Source organism: Gymnoscopelus microlampas (assembly GCF_963454915.1).
Source record: "Gymnoscopelus microlampas genome assembly, chromosome: 14".
NCBI classification, from domain to species: domain Eukaryota; kingdom Metazoa; phylum Chordata; class Actinopteri; order Myctophiformes; family Myctophidae; genus Gymnoscopelus; species Gymnoscopelus microlampas.
In genome coordinates, this window is record NC_139951.1 from 10666003 (window position 1) to 10691171 (window position 25169).

Genomic DNA, 25169 nt, shown 5'->3' on the forward strand with positions numbered 1-25169 from the left:
GTATTGCACTCTGATACCTTATAACTATGAGAAAATGGCCACCGATCGGATTAAAATGCTTTTCATTGAACAATACGGAACATACGAGTACTTCTGAGGGCCCGAACATAACTGTAACATCCGTAGCCATGAGGTAAGTACTTTACATTTGAAATATGAACGTTTATGGTAGATGAACGGACCAAAAATGGAGAAAGAGCAAACACCAGGTTGAAGTTCATCCATGACTGTCATGATATGACAGTCACGTTCCAGTTTGCTACGTCAGGGGCGGTGCCGACGAGCCTCTCTCTCCACCTGTCCCGTTGAACATGAGCCATGCTTCTCTCTCTTTCGTTCTCTCTCTCTCTCCTCCTCCTCTCTTCTCTCTATCGTTACTCCTGTGCGTGTGATACAGCTAAAAGCGTGCGCGTCCTCCGTCGCCCTGCAGTCCGTCTGTCATCATGGTGTTCAGAAGCACCCAGATCAGGGGATTACAATTCGCTTTTAGGACCATCTGTAAGCGGAACAACCATCACCATCACCAGCCTGTCTCAGTGGGCATCGTAGGAGCGCCTTTCTCCAAGGGACAAGTGAGATCAATGATTGAATTATTCAACATGGAAACTATAAATGCAACATCTCACCTTAAAGGGACATCAGGGCTCGACGGTCATTGGCAGCACTTGTTTCATGTGACTTTAATAACTAGGCTATAATATATCAGTGCCATGAATAGCCAGCTAATGTGTTGTTGTTGTTGTTGTTATTATTATTATTATTCTTGTTTTAGCTTATTTATAATATGATATTAATATTTATTTTGTATTATTATTAGACTATTATTATTACTATTATTATTATTTAGCCTATTTATAATAGTAGGCTATATTAATAATATTATATTAATAATGTTAATATGACTATTATTATTATTATTTAGTCTATTTATAATAGTATATTGATATTAATAATATTAATATATTGTATTCATTTTGTAACCTTTCATTAGCCTATTATTATTATTACCATTATTATCATAGAGTAATGTGTTGTTGTGCTGCATGCAGCCCAGAGGTGGAGTGGAGAAGGGACCAGACCTGATCCGAGCAGCAGGCTTGGTGGACAGACTGGAGGCACTGGGTGAGTCTGCAGAACTCTGTGTACCATGTATAGAACCCTGCAAATCATGGCTTCATTCAGGGGTTCTACTTGCATTGGCTCTTCATTTCACTGGATGTGTGTGCTGCGGTGCATTCAGCATCCAGTAGATCAGTGGTTCCCAAACTGGGGGTTGGGGGGGTCCCCAAATTAGTATCATTTTTTTTGGGGGGGGGGGGGGTCCCCCCAGATGATTAGCTTAATGTGCAACATTGCTTTCTCACTCAACAGTGAACAAACCAACAGCGTAAGTGTTCACAGCTAGGATATCTGCATATTTCCAAAGTTATGATTTAATGACTTTGAAGACCTTTTTAATACCAAATTGGCCAAGTTGTCAAATATTATGCAAGAAGGCAAATATTGCGAGGCGTAGTGAGCTTGTAGTTCGGCTATTTTCACAATATCTATCTGTGGAACCGAGTCAAACTATTTGTAATGCCTACAATTCCAAGTGCTTTTCTAGGTGGGGGGGTCCCCAGTTCAAATGATTATTTTGGGGGGTCGCGGCCTGAAAAGTTTGAGAACCCTTGCAGTAGATGTAGGTAATGCATCATTATTTATCTTTACATGTGTCTGGTTCTCAAAGTGGGGTCCCGGAACCCCCAGGGTCCTTGAGGGGATTCCAGGGGTCCCCAGCTAACTCATTGATAGTTACGTACCGAATGGACCATTATAGGTCTGTAACTCTGAGAGTGTACAAATGGAACCAAATGGAACCTTATAGGTCTGGTCTGTAACTCTAAGAGTGTACAAATGGAACCAAATGGAACCTTATAGGTCTGTAACTCTAAGAGTGTACAAATGGAACCAAAATGGACCCGGGCCCCAAATAGATACATTTAGGCTGCAGACCCCAGGGACCCCCATAAGAGCAGATTATTGTGTTGTTAGATTAGATTTAGAACATCATTGCAGCTGTGGGAAAAAACATAACAATGAAATGAATCAAATGGGTTATTCAAATCAAATGGGTTATGTTGACCATAGGACAGTATTAACAGAATAGGTTTATTGTAAGACGAGATAAGCCTATCCCCTGTTACAAAATGTTGGATAGAATCAATCTTTAAAAACATGATAAAACTCTTGAAAAATTGTGGAGGGAAAGACAAAAATCTTCTCTTTTGGGGGTCCCTGGCACAACATATTTTCAGATGGGGGTATACGTGGCCAAATTCATATCAATGTGGGGGTCCTTGACATGAAAATATTTGAGAACCAGTGATGTTGAGGCTTGACCTCATCAGATGGGGCCTCAATAATACTTCATACAGCGCTTTATAACAGTGTATACAGTAGCACGCATACATAATTGGTGTTGACAGGGACATAAGTAGGATTAGATTTAGTTTAGTGTGTGTGTGTGTGTGTGTGTGTGTGTGTGTGTGTGTGTGTGTGTGTGTGTGTGTGTGTGTGTGTGTGTGTGTGTGTGTGTGTGTGTGTGTGTGGGTTTGTGTGTGTGTGTGTGTGTGTGTGTGTGTGTGTGTGTGTGTGTGTGTGTGTGTGTGTGTGTGTGTGTGTTTATTTACTTATACAAATGGTGTGTCAGAGCAGAGGCGTGGTAAACAGTGTGTGTGCGCGCATGTGTTGGTCAGTCATGCTGTTGGCCACACATTGTGTTGTTATTAATGGAACACAAGGGGTGTGATCTGATAGGTCCAACTCATCTGACCTTGGTACACACCCCCTTGGAAAGCGCTGTGTGTGTGTGTGTGTGTGTGTGTGTGTGTGTGTGTGTGTGTGTGTGTGTGTGTGTGTGTGTGTGTGTGTGTGTGTGTGTGTGTGTGTGTGTGTGTGTGTATGTATGTGTGCCAGTGAAGCCACGCCTCCCCTCTCTCTCGTGCACCGTGCCAGGATTAGGAAGGACACCGTGCAGGACGGCAGGTTACAGTCTGCCTGCGTCATGCTCAAGTTCAACTGTTTCCACGTACTGTACATGCCACACACAGGGCACTGTAGAGACCACAGGTGGGGGGGCAGGTGCTCAAAGTTTTTATTTATTTTGGGGCTTTTATGCCTTTATTTATAGGACAGTAGTCTGACAGGAAACGGGGAGAGAGAGAGATTGGGGGTGACGTGCAGCAAAGGCCGTCAGGTGTCAAGTGTTGCAATAAATAATAATGTTCATCTGAGCCAGTCCTTCATTCTGAGCTCAAGCTGGGGAACATTGGACTGTAAAGGAGGGGGAAGAAAGAAGGGAAAAGGAGAGAAATTGAGAGAAAAAGGAAGGGAATGGCTGCAATTCTAACTCAGCTTCATGTAAAATCCTGCTGCAAGCAATTATGTACACTGTATCCGAATATTTTCAAAAAGCACTGAAATGTTAAAACTAGCGTTTCTAAGAAGGGGAAGTATGGATCCCAAGGTCGCCAATTCGATCCCCGCTTTGACCAAAAGTAAGCTGACACTAACAAGTGCTCATGCTGTGTTTTAGATCATTTTACACAATGACAAATGTGATGTGAAATGTAAATAAGTGTAGAGAGCTGTCCCTCCACACCAAGACCGTAGAACCATTTACAGTTATCGTTCTTGCCAAGAACGATAACTGTAAATGGTTCTACGGCTATAGAGTCTATACCACAACTAATGGTAATGACAGTAGACAATGACAGTGGTGAACAACAATTGTTAGAGTAATTTGATGAATAATGCAAATGCAAATGGCCAATCAAAATCCTTCTGTATTTTCAGGGCATCTGTATAGGCTACCACCATGTGTTTACAGAAGGTCATCATTCATCCTGCTCACATCATTAGTTATCATTCTTGGTAACTCGTCCTTAGATGTGTCAATTCATTGTTATGAGTCCTAACACATCTTTCAAATATCACTTAATATGTGACACAGATGAGTTTGATTGCTTGCATGTAATAGCTACTTCTGTTGATGCACATTTCTCATCATTTAATTTTGCTTGACTCCATTATTCTTACAGATCGTTTTAGTAGGAACAAGTCAATAGGCTACAGCTGTAGAAATATTGTGTTAGGTTATTACAAAATATACACCCTATGTATCTCTCAAGCACACTGCACACATACTATAGGCTGTAGGCTAATAGCAAACACAAATAGCTCTAAATGAATGAAATAATTGTACATGATAAATAAAAACGAAATAATGTTCCTACATTTCAAGGTTTCAAGCCAGGATGACGTGCATTCAATAATGACATCAAAGTGCTTGAGTGAGCATTACTTTCTGTGGGACATCATTTACAGTGCAATGAATCATCAGAATCAGAAGACTTTATTGCCATGACATGTGAACATGTTAGGAATTAGACTTGGTACAGCGGAGCACAGTTTACAACAGACAGAAACAACACTCCCCAACACCACAGCAGCCATGGGCGGCGCTATCTTGGGCGGGATGCCCGTTCCCTCTTTGCAAGAATATTGTGGGGGGGGGGGGGGGGGATGGGATGGGCAAAAAAGCACTACTCTCACGCCCTGCCTCAGGGGGGACAGTGCGTGAGGGGAGCGAAAAAAAAGGAGCCCAGGGGGGGAGGAGCAGGGGGGGGGGGGGGGGGAGCAGGGGGGGGGGGGGGGGGGAGCAGGGGGTGGGGGAGGAGCGGGTGCGAGGAAGCGAAGGCGTGTGTGTGTGCGGGTTATGTTAACTTCATGAGAACCATGTGTTCGTGTGTGTAGAGAGTATAGCCTGAAGTTTGCCCTTGGTGTTTTCACCCAGTCTAGTTATCTCATGCGCTGGTGTCAGAGCGATAACACAGCGAGTTGTGAGGCTGTGGGAGACGTCCTTGATTGGGTTCCGACCCAGAGTCATAACAACAGGTGGCCATGGGGGGGGGGGGGGTGATCTTGCGGGGGGGGGGGGGGTCTTCTCCACATTGTAGCCACCGGAGATCCATAATCCATAGTCATCCCGAGCAGACAATTTATCTACTCCCATCCTGGCTCATCCAGCCTGGTTCTAACCATGTTCATATCGCCCCGCAGAGCAGTAACTCTCTCAGCGATGATCTCCGTTGTGCGGCCACTGGCCGAGATGTCGTCCACAACGCGTTTCAGGTCCGCGATCGATGTCTTGATGTTGTCCCACATGTGTTCTTTCTCAGAGAGAGACGCCAGCTTGGTGTCTAGCTTGGACTCTCTCTCCAAGATCGATGCCAGGATGGTGTCCAGCTTGATGTCCAGCTTGTGGACTCTCTCGTTGACGATGTTATCCGTGTCGCGCCTCAGTTCGGTGATGTTGTCCACGATGTTATTCGTGTCGCGTTTCAGTTCAGCGGTCACACCCGCCTGAGTTGTCAGCACTCTGCCAATCTCCATTGTTCGTGGGTACAGTGTAGAGAAGCGAGGTGGAGGAGTGGAGAGATAAGGGTCAGGAGGAAAGAAAAGTGCGACCGCCTTCGTCAGCAAGCAGAGAGAAGAAGATGTACACAATGAAAACCCTATCTAATTCAAAGTATTTTATAAATTGCCATCATTTTGGTCTGCTGCCACGGATAGGAGTTTATTATTCCATCAAGAAATACAAATATATAATAAACAAAGCATGCACACCCACAAGCGATCAAATGCACAGCAACATCCTATGCTTGAACCACAATGAAATTAAAACATGCAGTCAGTAAAGTTGCAACTTTACTAAGAATAGAGGTTTTAAGTGAAAATATCAATACCACAATATATGCTTTGCATCTAAATTCTAAAAGGATAAGTATTTCCCTCCCATCTGAATGTTTCATGTCTCTGTGGCTCAAGAGATGTGTCACTGTTTATGAATCAAAGATTTTAAGGTTCAAAGCTCCTAAAGAACATTTTCACTGTCCATCCAAATTCTAAAAGGTGGGTTAAGTATTACATCCTCCCATGCATTTTCCATGCCAGCGTAGCTGAAGAGATAATTCCAGGGTTTATAAACGTAAAATTTAGGATTCAAAGCTCCCACAGAACATTTTCATTGTATGTCTAAATTCTACTATTATTTTCTCAGTTGCATCTTTCATGCGACCATGGCTCAAGAGAAAACTCTGGGGTTTATAAACCGAAGGTTTAAGGTTCGAAACTCCTGGAGCACATTTTCACTGTCTATCTAAATTCTAAAAGGTGGTTTAAGTATTACATTCTCATTTGTATTGTCCATACCTGTGTGGCTCAAGAGATAAATCCAGGGTCTGAAAGTAGAAGGTTTAGGGTTCAAACCTCCTGTAGAACATTTTCCCTGTCCATCTAAATTCAATATGGTGGGTTAAGTATGACGTTCCCAATTGTACTTTGCATGCCAGCGTGGCTTAAAAGATAAATATGTGGTTCATAAACCCAGGGTTCCTGGTTCAAAGCTCACTCAAAACAACTCAAACAACAACTAAACAAAAACTGAAAGGGTAAAACAACTAAAATGAAACTGTGGTCAATACAAACTGGTGATGGAAAAAAAAACACTAAACAATAAAAAAAAAACACTAAACAATACAAAAAATACCTCAATCAAATTAATGTGAAAAAAACAGCGTTCATAAAATCACAAAACTAAAAAAAAAAAAACATTGCATAATATGTACATTTCTTAAGCTCCTCCCCCTGGGGGTGGGCTCCCTCCATGCTCCTCCCTCTCCTACCAGATTATTAAGCTCCTCCCCCTGGAGGTGGGCTCCCTCCATGCTCCTCCCTCTCCTACCGGAGCTAAAAGAGGGCGTGAGGAGGGAGGCGGGCTTCATCCATGCTTCTCGCCTTAAAAAGACCGAAAATTTAGATCTTCCCTGACCAAGATTCAAACCCACAACCTTCCACTTATGAAGCCTATGCTTTTCTCTTGCACCACCATGCCTTTCACATTAATTAGGATTTCGAGGTTATATTTAAAGTTCAAGCAAGAGGTGACAGGTCAAAAGACGAAAACCCACAGCAAACACCTCTACCCCTGACAGAATGACTGAATCTACTGTACTAGATACACCCTCTGATGATGAAGGGTTCATTATGACACAACTGAGATTTAGGTTGTTTAAAATCATCTGTTAGAAAACGTTTACTCTGACTGAGTCTGAACCCAGATTTACACCTTCATTGAAAGCAAACAGAGAGATGCGTTGTAATGTCATAAAAATTCATACCCTTTTTGTCATTTATAAATTCCTTAGTTTCAGATGATCAAAACTATAGCAGTTTTGGTGTTAAATCAAGTAGGCTACATTGTTCTCACTTCGGACTGGATGTCCGTAAAGTGTTCAACTATAGTTCCTCAAACAGTGCTGTATTATGACCACAGATCCTCTTTGATTAGCTGAATTAAGTTTAAGAAAATACCACTTTGCACTCATGGCATGCAGCATATCAATCAAATCAATGATCAATTATAGGCTGAGCTCCATACTTCGTTTTGAGGTATTCTAGTGACTCAGGGATAACAAATTACGTAAATTGAATCCAACCACTTAAATGTAATGTATTTATTGCAACAACCAACCAAGAGTGTTGCAAACGGCTGAGTTTGTAACAAAAGGAGGAAACTCACACAAACAAAGAACGTTTAAATTATTTTATTAAAACTAACTTGACCCCATATGGGTAACCGGTGTCCCTCAGGGCTCAATACTAGTGTATTTTCTGTTTTGTGTTATTGTGGGGAAAGCTTTGGCTGAAAATAGCCGATCGACAAGCTCACGTGTCGTAGTGAGCTTGTCGATCGGCTATTTTCTGCTAAAGCTATCCCCACAATACGGATACTGGGGTGGTTAACAGTGCTTAAAGAGAAAGACCACTTGGTAGACGTTTGGGTTGTGTAGTTACCTTGCCATGATGCATCTCCAAAGGTAGGCAAGAAATCTAAAATAATTGCTCCATTGATAATAAAAAAAATATGCTCCTCATTGAATTACATTGTAGGCTGAAACAGCTCTCAAAGTCACTCTTTTAGCTGTCCATCTAAATTCTAAAAGGCGGGTTAAGGATGACGTTCCCAATTGTACTTTCCATGCCAGCGTGGCTCAAGAGATAAACACAGGGTCTGAAAGCAGAAGGTTTGGGGTTCAAAGCTCCTGAAGAACATTTTCACTGGCCATCTAAATTCTAAAAGGCGGGTGAAGGATGACGTTCCCAATTGTTACTTCCATGCCAGCGTGGCTCAATAGATAAACACAGGGTCTGAAAGCAGAAGGTTTAGGGTTCAAGGCTCCTGAAGAACATTTTCACTGTCCATCTAAATTCTAAAAGGCGGGTTAAGGATGACGTTCCCAATTGTACTTTCCATGCCAGCGTGGCTCAAGAGTTAAACACAGGGTCTGAAAGCAGAAGGTTTGGAGTTCAAAGCTCCTGAAGAACATTTTCACTGGCCATCTAAATTCTAAAAGGCGGGTGAAGGATGACGTTCCCAATTGTTACTTGCATGCCAGCGTGGCTCAAGAGATAAACACAGGGTCTGAAAGCAGAAGGTTTGGGGTTCAAGGCTCCTGAAGAACCTTTTCACTGTCCATCTAAATTCTAAAAGGCGGGTTAAGGATGACGTTCCCAATTGTACCTTCCATGCCAGCGTGGCTTAAAAGATAAATCAAAGGTTCACAAACTAAAGGTTCGAGGTTCAAAGCTCACTCAAAACAACTCAAAAAACTACTAAATAAAAACTAAAAGGGTAATACAACAAAAAAACAATGGAGGTGTGGTCAATACAAACTGGTGATGAAAAAAAAAACAATAAAGAAATGTCTCAAACAAATTCATGTGAAAAAAAACAGTGGCCATAAAATCACAAAAAATACTAAAATAAAAATATTTAATTAATATGTACATTTATTAAGCTCCTCCCCCTGGAGGTGGGCTCCCTCCATGCTCCTCCCTCTCCTACCGGAGCTAAAAGAGGGCGTGAGGAGGGAGGCGGGCTTCATCCATGGTTCTCGCCTTAAAATGACCGAAAATTGAGATCTTCCTTGACCAAGATTCAAACCCACAACCATCCGTTTGTGAAGCCTATGCTTTACTCTTGCACCACCAGGCCTTTCACATTAATTAGGATTTCGAGGTTATATTTAAAGTTAAAGCGAGAGGTGACAGGTCAAAAGATGAAAATCCACAGCAAACACCTCTACCCCTGACAGAATGACTGGATCTACTAGACACACCCTCTGATGATCAGGGAAAGGGTTCATTATGACACGACTGAGATTTAGGTTGTTTAAAACCATCTGTTAGAAAACGTTTACTCTGGCTGAGTCTGAACCCAGATTTACACTTTCATTGAAAGGAAACAGAGAGATGTTTCGTAATGTCATAAAAATTCATACCCTTTTTGTCATTTATAAATTCCTTAGTTTCAGATGATCAAAACTATAGCAGTTTTGGTGTTAAATCAAGTAGGCTACATTGTTCTCACTTTGGACTGGATTAAAATATATGTCTTAAGTTTTCAACTATAGTTCCTCAAACAGTGCTGTATTATGACCACAGATCCTCTATGATTAACTGAATTAAGTTTAAGAAAATACCACTTCGCACTCATGGCATGCAGCATATCAATCAAAACAATGATCAATTATAGGCCGAGCTCCATACTTCGTTTTGAAGTATTCTAGTGACTCAGGGATAACAAATTACATAAATTCAACCACTTAAATGTAATGTATTTATTGCAACAACCAACCAAGAGTTGCAAACGGCTGAACAAAATGAGGAAACTCACACAAACAAAGAACGTTTAAATTATTTTATTAAAACTAACTTAACCCCATGTGGGTAACCGGTGAGCCTCAGGGCTCAATACTAGTGTATTTTCTGTTTTGTGTTATGAGGAAAGTTTGACTGAAAATAGCCGATCGACAAGCTCAATTGTCGCAGTGAGCTTGTCGATCGGCTATTTTCTGCTAAAGCTATCCCCACAATACGGATACTGGGGTGGTTAACAGTGCTTAAAGGGCAAGACCACTTTGGTAGAGGTTTGGGTTGTGTAGTTACCTTGCCATGATGCATCTCCAAAGGTGGGCAAGAAATCTAAAATAATTGCTCCATTGATAATTCAAAATATGCTCATTGAATGTATGCTGAAACAGCTCTCAAAGTCACTTTTAGCACAAACGAACGCAAATAAAGTTGATTTAGACAATATAAAATATCACCAAACCCAGTACCGTTTGTTTCTGAAATAAGGCTAACATCCTGTTGATTTTGCCATTTTTATTAAAAAGAAAACCCGGACTGGATCCGCAGACCAGGATTCGGATCTTCAAATAGTAAAATCAGCAGGAAGTTGACATTCTTTTTTTTTTTTTAAACAATACTGGGTTTGGTGAGGTTCTATATTGACTGAATCGCTTTGTGTTCCTTTATGTGCTAAACGCGTGACTTTGAGAGCTGTTTTACCGTACAATGTAAGCATATTTTGAATGATCAATTTCTACTCAATGGCGCAATTTAAATTTCTTGTTCACCTTTGGAGTTACATCATGGCAAGGTAACTAACTACACAACGCAAACCTCTACCAAAGTGGTCTTGTCCTTTAACAACCAAAATCCAAAAGGCGGGAGTGCTTCCAGTGAGCTTCATGGTGAGAGTGAGGACAAGAGTAAAGTACAGCCACCTATTTTATAGAGGACAATCCAGGTGGGACAGATCTCCACTGATGACACACTCCGCCCTCCAATCAATCTGAAACACATGACACATGGTTAGTAACCATGACAACCACGCCAGTTACCCTGACAACCCCCAGGATTGTTACAAGAATTAAATATAAAAATAGATAGCTGTGCTGTAAACAATTTAGGCTGACAAGAACAAAGTATTATGGCATTGAATAGCTTTCTTTCTTCTTTTCTGTATGGCATTTTGTTTAAACTAAAGTATTGTATGACTTCATTCTTTATGACACAGTTGATTTCTTATACATGGGGTCTTCAACCTTTTCAGGCCAAGGACCCCTTAGCTGAGACAGAGATGAAGCAGAGACCCCCTCTACATATTGTATAAAATTGTGTTTCAGATTAAACTTTATTGTTTACTTGGTCTGCTCTTTTTTCCCTCTACACCTATCTCTTTGCCAAAAAATAGCCGATCTACAAGTTCACAATGTGAGTTTGTAGATCTGATATTTTTGGCTAAAGTTCACCTCAGAAAAGGGATGCTAGGGTTCAAGTGGTTAAAGTAAAAAAAAATCATATCACACAAAGATTTGGCGGACCCCCTGTAGTAACTCTGAGGACCCCCCAGGGGTCCCGGACCCCCTGTTGAAGACCCCTGTCTTATACTATACTATATATACTAACAAGCTAAACTCCTTTTTGCATCAACTCCTCCAAGGAACAGGCCATGTGATGTAGTTGGCAGTGCTTCATTGAAGAAAAGGTGACAATAAAAACAAACAATTAGACAAATAATCATACATATACATTGATGATGATAATGAAGTGCACATTAGCATTCACACTGACTTACATTTCAACAGTAAAGTCACATCAGACAATGAGCATGATCTGTCACTTTTACACACAGTAATAAAAGTTATCTTTGCCTGGGCTTACCTCTGTGCTGGAGGCTGACGACAGGGGAACAGGTTCTCCTGAGAGAAATGATCTGCGATGGAGAGATGAGTGAAAGACATGGTCCAAGGACTGGGTAGGAGTAGGAGCTGGGTAGGAGTGCCGCTTTTTCCACTTGGGTGGTATTTGAATCTGGCCCATATATCTGACAATATTTTAAAACATTGGTACTTCAACCTTTTCATGTCAAGGACCCCCAAATTAATAAGCATTTGGCTATTTTTAAAATATTTTGTGCCAGGGGACCCCCATACACAAGATTTGTGTTGCTAAAATGTTTAAAAAATATTCCAAATTTTCCCACACTTTTTCAAGATTAAAAAAAGAATAGCCGATCTAGAATTGCTATTTTCAAATCTCTGATTTTTATGGTTATTGGTGGTTAGTCCATTAAGACTGGGAATGCATCTCTGTCATTTTAGATTTCTTTGGCTATTCAAAAATAACAGATCTACAAGCTCATAGCACGGCACCGGGTGTGTGTGTGTGTGTGTGTGTGTGTGTGTGTGTGTGTGTGTGTGTGTGTGTTTGTGTGTGTGTGTGTGTGTGTGTGTGTGTGTGTGTGTGTGTGTGTGTGTGTGTGTGTGTGTGTGTGTGTGTGTGTGTGTGTGTGTGTGTGTGTGTGTGTGTGTGTGCGTGCACATGTAAGTGCATTACACATATTCGACTCAAGTTCATAAGTCATGTATTTCTTCAGGCCAGGGCAATGTTTGCTTTTTGTGTTTGTTCAAAACTTGCAAAAGGGAAGTATTTCCACATGGCTGTCACATGCTGATGTTATGAAACCCTACTGTATGACAGTTTTATATTCAATCTATTCAAAAATAGCCGATCTAAAAGCTCACAACGCATCTCCATGCGACGCTTTGCAAGCTTTTTCTTTTCTTTTGACGTTAACATTTTGACATAATTAACAACACAAATCTTCTCTTCTGAGCGTCCCTTGCACAACATCTAGAACCACAGATCTCAGTTTGTCTCAGCCAGTTTAGAGGCCATAAATTGCTTGCTCACTGTGATGCTTGAGCAGAAAGCAAAAATCTTACATTTGTCCTACACAATTTCTCTTAAGGATGTAGCACAAGAACGATATCTATAGCAATGAGCCGTAGAAATGGTACCTCTACAAATGATTGAATTTGATTAACAACAGACCTTTTGTAAGGTAAACACAGATGTCCAATGATACTAATTAAAGTTGCGTTCCATCCAGGTCATAAAGAGTCAGGGTGCCGCTAGTGTGCATGTTTGCCCACTGGAAAGACTACACCGGGTGTCTTCAACTGGGGGCCATTGTTACTACAGGGGGTCCACCAAATATTTGTGTGGCATGCCAGGATTCTAATTGAATGCAGTGTCACAATAGTTTAATGCGAAGGAATCTAACTTTGATCATAGCTGAGCTAACTTTTAGGTTGGAGAAGGAACCAGTCTGATTGAGAATTATTAGAGTTGTTATTGTCACTAGTGGACACTTTGAAACACTGTCTCTCAACTAACGACAACCAGCTTTACTTGTCCAGTTCTGCCCTCCTTTGCCTTGGTAGCAAATTCTTCTGAACAGATGATGACCTGCCTTCTGTTTTTGCTCTTTTCCTGCACCATTTTCTCACTGTGGTTGACTTTTAAAAAATGTGCCACAGACATAGATAGACATGTCTTGCCACGGACACGTTTGTCTGTGTACGGACATGTTGATGACCTCTGGACCCCTGCTCTACACTAAATGATACAGAACTTAGGTCAATTGGTAACACCTGCACAAGATGTAACATTATTACCCTATTTAAAGGACAAGTAAGTTAAAGGAGTAGTTCAGCTAAAAAAATACTTATTTTCTATCAATTACACACCCCATGAAGCATTGAGCCCTAATGTATCCGGTAGGAGACACAAACGGTCTCCTTTGTGTCTCCTACCAGATACATTAGGGTCTTCATTATTATCATAAAATTATTGGCTCAGGAATGCGACAAAAACATCTCCATGAATTCAACGCTTCAGGGGTGTGTAATTGATAGAAAATAATTCATAAACTACTCCTTCAAGGTCCATTTAGTTCCATTGGTATATTCTCAGAGTTACAGACCCACAAGGGTCCATGTGATTCCTAACTATCAATTATTTATCTGGGGACCCGCTCTGAGCTGCTGAAGTAATGTATGACCTGAAGGTAACTTAAAGAGATGAGTAGCTGGTTGGTTTAAAGGTACCACTTCATCGTTCAATTGTTACGCTCATCATTGTTTAACCCAGGTTGTGCAGTGAGAGACTATGGCAACGTGACGTTTGAAGAGCTGCCCAGCGACGAACCCGTGGGTCGGGTGAAGAGACCCAGGGCGGTGGGCAGCGCCAACCAGAGACTGGCAGAGGCCGTCCATAATGTGAAGAGAGACGGGCACACTTCTGTGATGCTGGGCGGAGACCACAGGTTTGTGTGCGTGTGTGTGTGTGTGTGTGTGTGTGTGTGTGTGTGTGTGTGTGTGTGCGTGGTTGAGGACCATTTCCCTGGTCCTCACGAAAGAAAAAAAAACAGATTTTTAGAGCTAGGCTTACATTCAGGAAAATATTCTGTAGTTTTGCCCTACTTCATCATACAAGAGTGTCGCACAAAAGTAGAGAAAATAGGCGATGTACAAGCTCACAACACATCGTGATGCGATGTGTTGTGAGCTTGTAGATCATTTTCACTATTTAATGTATTTAATTAAAAGGAACGGGTTTGGACATACAAGGTTTCCACCTGACAGGGACGATATGTAATAGATATACTTAACTTAACCACTTTGATCCTGGTATCCCTGGCGTACTGTATGTCATTATAGGCAAACACATTCAAAATGTGTGATTTTTTTTAAATGGTGTCAACAGATCTACAACCCCACAACGCATCACAGTGACAATAATAAAAAAATGTGCCCCGTGCAATTTTTTATTACGAAGCCTCACAACCAAACAGAAATTAAAATTGTATTCATATTGTCAGGGACCCGGGTGTTTTTGGACCCATAAGCAGGAAATCAACTGAAAGTAGAGGCTGGAAACAAAGGACAGTTTAACGACGACTTTACTTAAATTAACAAACAAAGGTGCACCTCACAGGGCGAAATACATTACACAGGGGAAATACAGGGACCCAGAAACAAGCAACAAGACACTACAATGCACCAACACAGGGTGCAGTCATCGGCAGTGATAAATAGTCTCTGGGGCTCATTAGCCAACTAGGCACAGCTGACACCCACAGGTGAGTCCACTCAAGGGAATCAGAGACCAAAGAGGAGAGGGGAGGGGCTGGGGACAGACCCAGGACGTGAGACACATGTTCCGATGTTCAATTCCCAAAACAGAGTTAAATCGTTAATCTCAAGTATTTGTGTGGCAATTCATCGTCAACTTAAAGGAGTAGTTCACCCAAAAAATGACTTATTTTCTATCAATTACACACCCCATGAAGCCTTGAATTCATAGAGATTTTTCAGTTTTTGTCGCATTCCTGAGCCAATAATTTGATGACTGGGTGTATTTCCAATAGGAGACTCAAAGAGACTCCTTTGAGTCTCCTACTGGATACATTTGCATCTTTCCGCCGGTAATCCAATTATTGGCTTAGGAATGCGCCAAAAAAAAACACAACTCCATGAATTCAATGCTTCATCGGGTGTGTAATTGATAGAAAATAAGTCATTTTTTGGGTGAACTACTCCTTTAAATTTGTAATCGCGACAGCTCTAACTGTCTGGTGTGTTGTGGTGTCTATAGCCTGGCGATAGGTTCCATCCACGGTCACGCCACAGCCATCCAGAAGGAGTTGAGTGTGGTTTGGGTGGATGCCCACGCAGACATCAACACGCCTCTGACCTCGCCGACGGGCAACGTCCACGGACAGCCCATGTCCTACCTCATCCACGAGCTCCGCTCAAAGGTAACGCAGGCAAGAGTCTGTGTTTTACATCACGTCTGTATTGTCGTTCCTTTAAGGCAGGGGTCTTCCAACGTTTTTTTCGCCCAAGGACCTATCTGAGAGAGAGATGAAGCAGGGACCCCCACTATATATTGCATAACATTCTGTTGCAGATTAAACCTTTTCATAGATGTTGGATTCATGTTAATGTGTATTTTCAGACATTTAAAGGGGAAATCCACCCATTTTCAATATTTAACTATGTCATTAATATAGCATAAAGGAGTTGTGTGGAAATAAGAAAAAAGTTCCCCCCTTTCTGTGTTGCCTTGAATTGTGGGTTTAACATTGCAAATTACAACATGATGACTCATCATGTTGTAATTTGCAATGTTAAACCCACAATCAATCCTCCAGTTCAAGGCAACACAGAAAGGGGGGAACTTTTTTCTTATTTCCACACAACTCCTTTATGCTATATTAATGACATAGTTAAATATTGAAAATGGGTGGATTTCCCCTTTAACCACATTAAACCGTCGATACCTAGTAAACTTGACCTTTCACTCTGACCCCCTGTTGAAGACCCCTGCTTTAAGGTTATGTTCAGACCGGCAGCCTAAATACATTTTTGGCCTATCCAAAGTGGAATCCGTTTTGATCAAGTCTGAACAATAAAAAAACAAACAAATACTCTGATTTGATTATTGATTGATGATCCTATAGTATAGGCTGTTTGAAATGCGATTCAAATCTAATTTCTAAAGATGTGTCTGGCTGATCCGATACAAATCCGATATTATCATTTGCAGATAACAGTGTGGACAGTCAGTCCTATGAAGATCATGATTGATAAACAAATCGGATTTGCCGGAAGTCTGAAGAAAGCCTGTGTTTTGTTCCCCTTCTTTATGTCACTAGATCCCTCCCTTGCCAAACTTCTCGTGGATCAAACCCTGTGTGTCTGCCAGAGATCTGGTTTACATCGGCCTGAGAGACGTGGACCCAGAGGAACAGTAGGAGTCTTTAATATCGTCTCTGTCGGATGTCCAAAACTGTTATTTTTCAGGATTCAGAAAAAGTAGCAGATCTACAAGCTTGTGGATCTGCTACTTTTGATTCTTTTGTGTAGTATGATCAAGTAGGGCATTAATTTATGGAAAAACACACAAAGTTAAAATATGGAGATAAGAGGTTTCTGTTTTTTTCTTCTTTTTTTTTCATAGCAACGGATGACAGGGTATTGTAATCACTCCTGTCTGTGTATCTGTCCATCTTTGAACAACATCACAGTGCAGACAGTGGTTCTCAAGGTCCTTGAGGAGGTTTCAGAGGGTCCCCAGCAAAATGAATAGTTTAAACATTCAAAACGTATTTATGCTTTGGTATATTCAGAGATTTGCACACATTTTCAAGATTTTTCAAAAAATAGCAGATCTACAAGCTCATGGTGCGGCACTCAGTGAGGCGCTATGAGCATGTAGATCTGCTATTTTTGAGTAGCCAAAGTATAAAATAATGGTTATTGCTAAAATCTAAAATGGCACAATATGGGTTAATATTCTGTTCTTTGTTGATCGAGGCAGCTATAGCTGGCCGTTGGAAATTGTTTCAGTTGACTGAAATGAAACGGGTCATCTCTCTCTCTCTCCCTCCATCAGTTACATCCTGAAGCTCCTCGGCATCAAGGTGTTCTCCATGACGGAGGTGGACAGGCTGGGCATCCACAGGGTGATGGAGGAAACTTGTGACTACCTCTCCTCAACGTAAGATGATGACTCTGTCTCTGACTCTGTTCACTGCAATGATGCCTGACTGATGAGGTTTATGTTCATCTCAGTACATGTTAGAGCCTGACCGATGCAAGACATTTTGGTCCAAAGCTGTGGTTCAAGACCACCATTTGGTACATTTTCACTCCATCTAAGTTTTACAAGGTTGAGCATTTTGTTCTCACTTCCATCTTCCACGTGTCGGTGGCACGAGAGCTGTGTCGGTGCTTTAAAAGGATCCCTGGCTAATAAGCCAAATATGCCTTAATACATTATAATTGCCCTCTATAACTAGAATAAAATACCTTAAATTACGGGGCCAGAGCTCTGCTCTGGAACCGTATTGTTATTGGCAGTATTCTGTCACTTCTTCTTCTGCCACTTTTCGCAGTTCTGGCTGAACCGTGCAGTCGCTTTTTACGAAACTCGGCCATATGGTAGATGGTCATGAAAAACGATCAAAAAATAATTCTCACAATCTTTCGTCAAAAGGTGGCGCTATAGCACTCAATTGAAAATGCCAACTTTGAACAGGTACAACTCATGCCCTGTTTGACCTAGAGCCATGAAACTTGGATACACATATGCGTCTCCTCATGCTGAACAACTTTCACCCTCTGACTTTTGACCTCTGACCTTTAGATCTCCCACCATTTTCAATTATATGAAAAACAGTCATTGGCTCCTAACTTCTGCATTTTTTCACTTATGGAAAATCCGTTGGAAATTTTTGTAGGCAGAGGTCCAAAGTTCAAGTGTGAAACGTTTCGTGCAGATTGCTCAAAAATCCCAGGAGGAGATAGATTTTAACTATTACAGTTTTATGAACATTATTCATCTGTGCCTAAAACATACATGCAGACTCACATTTCTTTGAAACTTTGCAGAAATGTACAGGGTCATTCCAAATATCACTGAAACCAATCTTACTCCAATTGGCCAAAAGGGGGCGCTATAGCAATTTTTTGAAAAGGCAGACTTTAAACAGGCATAAGTCATGCCTCGTTTGGCCGAAAGTCGTGAAACTTGCTTACACATGTGCCTTGACTCATGAGGAACACACGTATCAATTTGACCATTAAGCTCCGCCCTTAGATTTTCCGCAATTTTGAGCAGTTTGAAAAATACTTGTTTTTGCCAGTTCTGGCTTAACCGTGCATACGCTTTTTACGAAACTCGGCCATATGGTAGATGCTCATGAAAAACTACCAAGAAATAATTCTCACACTCATTCGTCAAAGGGTGGCGCTATAGCACTCAATTGAAAGTGCCAACTTTGAACAGGTACAACTCATGCCCTGTTTGACCTACAACCATGAAACTTCGATACACACATGCGTCTCTTCATGCCCGACAACTTTCGTGGTCTGACTTTTGACCTCTGACCTTTAGATCGCCCACCATTTTGAATTATATGAAAAACAGCCATTGGCTCATAACTTCTGCATTTTTTCACTTATGGAAAATCCGTTGGAAATTTTTGTAGGCAGAGGTCCAAAGTTCAAGTGTTAAACGTTTCGTGCAGATTGTCAAAAATCCCAGGAGGAGATAGATTTGAACTATTTTATTACAGTTTTATGAAAATTATTCATCTGTGCCTAAAACATACATGCAGACTCACATTTCTTTGAAACTTTGCAGAAATGTACAGGGTCATTCCAAATATCACTGAAACCAATCTTACTCCAATTGGCCAAAAGGGGGCGCTATAGCAATTTTTTTGAAAAGGCAGACTTTAAACAGGCATAAGTCATGCCTCGTTTGGCCGAAAGTCGTGAAACTTGCTTACACATGTGCCTTGACTCATGAGGAACACATCTATCGCTTTGACCAGTAAGCTCCGCCCGTAGATTGTCCGCAATTTTGAGCAGTTTGAAAAACACTTAAACCCAGGATTTTTCAGCTATTTGCGTGAAACTGTATCATCTGTGTACTCTCCTTTTTCATAGTTCCTTGTCTGTTGGTCCAATGGCGTCTCCCTTAAATGAGTGCCTCACAATCTCAAGGTCGCCAGTTCAAGCCTCACTTGATGCAGACTTAATTTAAGTTGAATTGCAAACAACATGACTGTATCAATGAATACATGTGCAAATGGTAAAGATAACCTGAAATGCTTATTTGAGAGTACGATTTCTCAATGTATGACATACTTCATTCTGAAAATAGCCGATCTACAATCTCAAAACTTTTCAGATAGCAACGTGTTTCTGAGCTTGTAGATCGGCTGCTTTCACTGTTTTCGGTAGCGAGGAGACATACAATTTCTCTATTGGTAAATGGTTTGTGAACGAGTGATCTTAGTGTTGGCTTGGTTCATGACAGAAGGCAAGAGTTTATGATCTTCAACAGACAACATCAGCCTGGACAAAGCTGTAGCACTATAGGTAGTGTTGCAGCCTATTAGCCTATCATGGGGCGGCCATAGCTGGGTGGTTAGTGAGCATGCCTAGGGAACCAGAGGCCCTGGTTGCCCCAGGTTCGATTCCAGGCCATCCCAGCATATGCGTCGATGAAATTAAATTTGTCCCTGAGCAAGACTCTTAACCCCTAATTGCTCACAGGTTCTCATTGGAAACAAGACCACAAGGACTTTCATGAACGACCTGTTAAAAGGAATTATCCTAGTCCGAAGGTTGAGAGTTCGATTCCTGTTAATGGCAATAGGTTGAGATGTCCAATCTATCCATTCTGTTTCCATCTCTCTCTCTCTCATCAATCTATTCCGTTTCCATGTCTCTCTTCAATCTATTCCGTTTCCATGGCTCTCTCTCTCTCTCTCTCTCTCTCTCCAGTTTCCATCTCTCTCTCTCTCTCTCTCTCTCTCTCTCTCTCTCTCTCTCTCTCTCTCTCTCTCTCTCTCTCTCTCTCTCTCTCTCTCTCTCTCTCTCTCTCTCTCTCTCTCTCTCTCTCTCTCTCCAGTTTCCATGTCTGTCTCTCTCTCACTGGCCCCGTATTATCGCTGCTTGCAGCTATATTATTTTATTTATTTTAGAAACTGTTCATCTTTTACTCAATAGGGTCAATGCCCGTCACAAGTTGTCATTTGTCTATGTATGGTCCAGCCCTATGGAATTTATGGAATGCATGTGCAAATAAAACATGTTTAAAATATTGACTTGATGCTCATATTAACCTTAAGAAGTATTACGTTGTTTTTTATTTTCACATGCAATCCATACATTCCATAGGGCTAGACCATAGACATATAAAGGTAGACGCCTCCTTCGGCTCTGAGGCATTGGTATCTCGGGCGCCATTTTCGCGTAGGCAAGCTGTAGGCAAGCTTCCGCGTGTGTCACAGAAGGGGGCGTTCGGTAGGCCAATCAGAGGCAGGTGGGGGTGGGACAACTAGATTCTGACAAGTCTTGGAAAAGACTAACTATTTCTAGTTATAGAGGACAATTATAATGTATTAAGGCATATTTGGCTTAATAGCCAGGAATCCTTTTTAAGGTTTGGGTTTCAAGATCACCATTAGGCACATTTTCACATTTCCACTCTCCATCTAAGTTCTACAAGGTTGAATATTTCGTTCTCACTTGCATCTTCCATGCCAGCATGGCACAAAGACATCATGTTAGAGCCCATCTGCTCATGCACAGTAGTTTTACTACACGTTTAAAGCCTTTTGTCCATTCTCGGTCTGCAGAGTGAAAAAACCCATCCATCTAAGCTACGACATAGACGCAATTGACCCCGCGGTGACCCCAGCAACCGGGACCCCCGTGGTGGGGGGGCTCACCTACAGGGAGGGGCTGTACGTCACAGAATACCTCTGTCAGACAGGTAGGACCAAACATCAACATCGACAAACATTCCATTGCTGTTCAGCATAACTTCATGTTAAATTTGGAGTGCCACATGGCAGACCTATTACTTCCTCTAGTGGTTCTCAACCTTGCAGCTTGCAGATCAGCTCATTTTGCCTAACATTTTGCAGAAACTCTTTCAAGTCAAGGACCCCCAAATTGATATGTATTTGGCTGCGGACCCTCATCTGAAAAGGTTTTGTGCCAGGGAGGGACACCCAGAAAAGAAGATTTATGTAAAGGAAAGGAATCAAAATGATTCAACATTTCCAAAACATTTTCGATATTTTTCAAAAACTTTAAAAAATAGCAGATGTACAAGCTTGCAGCGTCGCACGAAGTGACGAGCTGTGAGCTTGTAGATCTGCTATTTTTGAATAGCCAACGTATAAATGGATAGAGTGGTTAAAATGATCGTGATGCTACTTTTGCTGGGGAACCCCTGGCCTGGAAACTCCCCAAGGACCCCTGGGGGTCCCCAGACCTCACTTTGAGAACCACTGCTGTAGGGACACCAAGGTTCATGTTGTTTAAATTAGTAGTTCACCCAAAACATTACTTATTTTCTATCAATTACACACACCATGAAGCTTTGATTTTGTGGAGTTTTTTTTTTTTGTTACACATTCCTAAGCCAATAATTCGAAGTCTGCTCAGTAGTGTGCCTAGACACAGGAACGCGACAAAAACAAAACAATTGATAGAAGGTTTTTTTTGGGTGAACTACTCCTTTAGCCCATTTAGACCGGGAAAGTATCTGTGCCATTTTAGATTTCTTTGGCTATTCAAAAATAGCAGATCTTTTTTTTTTTATCGTGAAAATGTGTGCAAATCTTTGAATATATATTTTTTAAAGTGAAAAATGGTGTTTAAAACAATATATGTACTCAAGGATTTGCACAAATGTTCAAGATAAAAAAAAAAAAAAATGCAGATCTACTAGTTTTGAATAGCCCAAAGTATAAAACAACGGTTATAGCTAAAAATAGAAAATGACACCGATGCGTTTCCCTGTCTGAAAGGGTTATCTATAATTTGTTTATTATAGTCTGACGTAACATTCTCTCTGAATGGACGTCCGTCCGTCCATCAGGTCTCCTGTCAGCCGTGGACCTGGTGGAGGTGAACCCGGACAGAGGGAGGACAGAAGCGGAGGTCCAGTCCACCGTGAGCACGGCGCTGGACGTGGTTCTGGGCTGCTTCGGACGCCTCCGCCAGGGGAACCACCCAGCGGACTACTGCATGCCCGAACCTTGACCTCAGTCCACTAGGGGGGGCATGGATGGACCCCCGGACCCCCAAAGGATCCATTTGGACCCCACCCCGGACCCTATGTTGAGAAACAATGCACTAATAGATTGAACGAAACGAGATGACTCCCCAAGTTAAAGGGATATTTCAGTCGACTCAGGTTTTTGTGAGCACCCCAGACCCCAGAGTTTGTACGTTTTTAGCGGCGCTAGCCGCTCCTGCTCTATACCGGATCCTGCTCTATACCTGACTTTGTCCGTGTTCACCGTCAACGTTCTGATTGGTCAGACCCGTCAACGTTCTGATTGGTCAGACCCGTCAACGTTCTGATTGGTCAGACCCGTCAACCGCTCTATACCTAAAGGTATAGCGCTCTATACCTTTAGGTATAGAGCGGATCCTGCTCTATACCTGACTTTGTCCGTGTTCACCGTCAACGTTCTGATGGGTCAGACCCGTCAACGTTCTGATTGGTCAGACCCGTCAACAAAGTGATTGGTCAAGCTTCACGTGACACATGGCTATAAACACATTATAAACACATATCGATATATTGTATCAAAGGCGCCGCTACCTTCACACAGGGTGTGATGTTACATCCACTGATGTCGTCCTTCTAATACGTGAGGGGGCTGTGTTTTTTCAATAACCTTTTTCATTTAATTACATTTTTACATTCTATAAAAAAAAACATTTTCTCCAAAAATTAAAAAACAAAATTTAAAGAATAATTGAAACAGTCCCCTCACGTATTACAAGGACAATATCAGTCACCAGAACCAAGGACGGGTGCTTTTGATGAATCTATAACATGGTTAAAATGGAGTTTGAAGTTACAATGGCTTTGTATAGGAAGGGGGCGTGTCTGATAAAATGAACATCAAATATCTAAATACTGAATCAAGCAACTTAGAAACTGTCTGGGGTGTTCACAAAAGCCTGAGTAGATTTTAAAATGAACCCAAACACGTCTGAAAGTGAAATATCCCTTTAAATGCTTAATTTATGATTCACCACACGACCGCGTCGCTCGACAAGAATGACTTGCTGGGGAAAAAAGCGGACGCTTTCCACGTTGATAAATAAATGTAATTATCTAAATTTGCCTTAATGTTGGGATCTTTGGAACGTTGTGGGAACACCACACTGCACTACACCACCTGCCTTGCTATGAAGTTTCATATTCCACACTAAATGGATTCTGAACATTAAAATGCTTCTGTTGTTCTGTATACTGCTGACGTCTGTGAAAGTTTGTATGTACTGTCTGTAAGGGTGCTTTCAAACAGGATCTGGTCATGGGGGACTGAATCTCTGACCTTTCATTTACGTACTTAACTGTTTTTTTTTTCTTTTTTGTCTTTTAATTTAGAGTAGTATCGTTTTCCCACCTTTTTCTTCCAGTGTAGTCGTTATGCCAGTTCTTGCATTCCCCACACATTTCTGTGTAGTCTTGTCACTGCTTCCCCGACTGGCTCATGTGGCAGCCCATTGGAGTCGATAAGATCTCCCTCTCCAGAACACGGCCAATTTAGTTCGCATAGATACTCAGCAGTGGTAGAAAAAGTACTCAAATGTTTTACTTAAGTAAAAGTATCAATACTGCAATGTAGAAGTACTCTGTTACAAGTAAAAGTCCGGAATTCAAAGTTTACTTGAGTAAAAGTACAAAAGTATTGGTATCAAAATGCATTTAAAGTACCAAAAGTAAAAATACTAAATGTTTGAAAATAGCAGATCTACAAGCTCACAACGCGTCGCGATGCGACACGTTGTGAGCTTGTAGATCGGCTATTTTCAACTAGCCTAGGTATAAAATAGGGCTAAAGTGGTTAATGTATGTTTTAGAATGTAATCATTTATATCTGCATATCAGTAACTAGTAAAGTTTTCAAATAATAGTGGAGTAAAAGTACAATATTTGCCTCTGAGATGTAGTGGAGTAGAAGTAAAAGTATAGACAATTGGAAATATCCAGTAAAGTAAAAGTACCTCACAATTGTACTTGAGTAAATCTACTTGGTTACTTTACACCACTGATCCTCAGCCAAGCCGGATGCACCACGGTGTGGATTCTAACTCGCGGCACAGGTCTTGCCAACCGATAGTTCACCCGACTGCCTTGCACATTATGGGATGTTAAAGTTGTGTTGCATAACACAGAACACATCACACACCATATCACACTGGATTATAATATTCACATCAAATTTATTTATCTATAAAATAGTTCTTTCTCTGCATACATAGAGGTAAAACCACACACACAAACATACATACATACATACATACAGTACACACACACAGATGCATAAAATAACCGGCGAGCTGTTTGTTTTTGCAAAGTAACATCTCTCCTCTTTTACACAGGGTACAGATCAGTACAGCTCAACGATGGAGGGATAAATGAATGGATGGAAAGATTAATACAAAAATACTTTACATTACATAACGTCTTTATTACCGACACAACCGGGGCCAAATGAAAGCAGTGTTTCAATGACCTTTGACACTTCCAAGCTAAAATCCCCATGATGGAAGCACTAACAGAAAACTGCATCAGAGCATCACGTTGCACTTTCTGCAGATTCTATTCGTTATGAGGAGAAAAACATGAACTAGTAAGCATGATGGTTGACATGGCTGTGTTTGGAGTGGTTTAACCCTTTGAGACTGGGAAAGCATCATCTGTGTCATTTTCAGATTTCTTTGGCTATTCAAAAATAGCAGATATACAAGCTCATTGAGTGCCGCACTATGAGCATGTAGATCTGCTATTTTTTTTTTAAATCGTGTAGA

At 41.3% G+C, this 25169-nt stretch overlaps 1 protein-coding gene across 1 annotated transcript; it reads left to right on the forward strand.

Annotated features, from left to right (window-relative positions):
• Positions 1 to 405: 405 nt before the first annotated feature.
• arg1 (arginase 1) lies at positions 406 to 23602 on the forward strand. Its single transcript, XM_084079499.1, has 8 exons — positions 406 to 572; positions 1050 to 1122; positions 13891 to 14065; positions 15397 to 15559; positions 16460 to 16554; positions 17200 to 17304; positions 20960 to 21096; positions 22213 to 23602. The coding sequence occupies exons 1-8, from the start codon at positions 444 to 446 to the stop codon at positions 22374 to 22376; spliced, it is 1041 nt and encodes a 346-aa protein (XP_083935625.1). The 5' UTR covers positions 406 to 443; the 3' UTR covers positions 22377 to 23602.
• The last annotated feature ends 1567 nt before the right edge of the window (positions 23603 to 25169 follow it).

Excerpts from the sequence above, each read along its gene's own strand:
- arg1 (XM_084079499.1), top strand. The coding sequence starts at position 444 with ATGGTGTTCAGAAGCACCCAGATCAGGGGATTACAATTCGCTTTTAGG. Across the intron at positions 15,560-16,459 it reads TCCACGAGCTCCGCTCAAAG|ATCCCTCCCTTGCCAAACTT; the intron begins GTAACGCAGGCA and ends TTATGTCACTAG. Across the intron at positions 21,097-22,212 it reads AGAATACCTCTGTCAGACAG|GTCTCCTGTCAGCCGTGGAC; the intron begins GTAGGACCAAAC and ends TCCGTCCATCAG.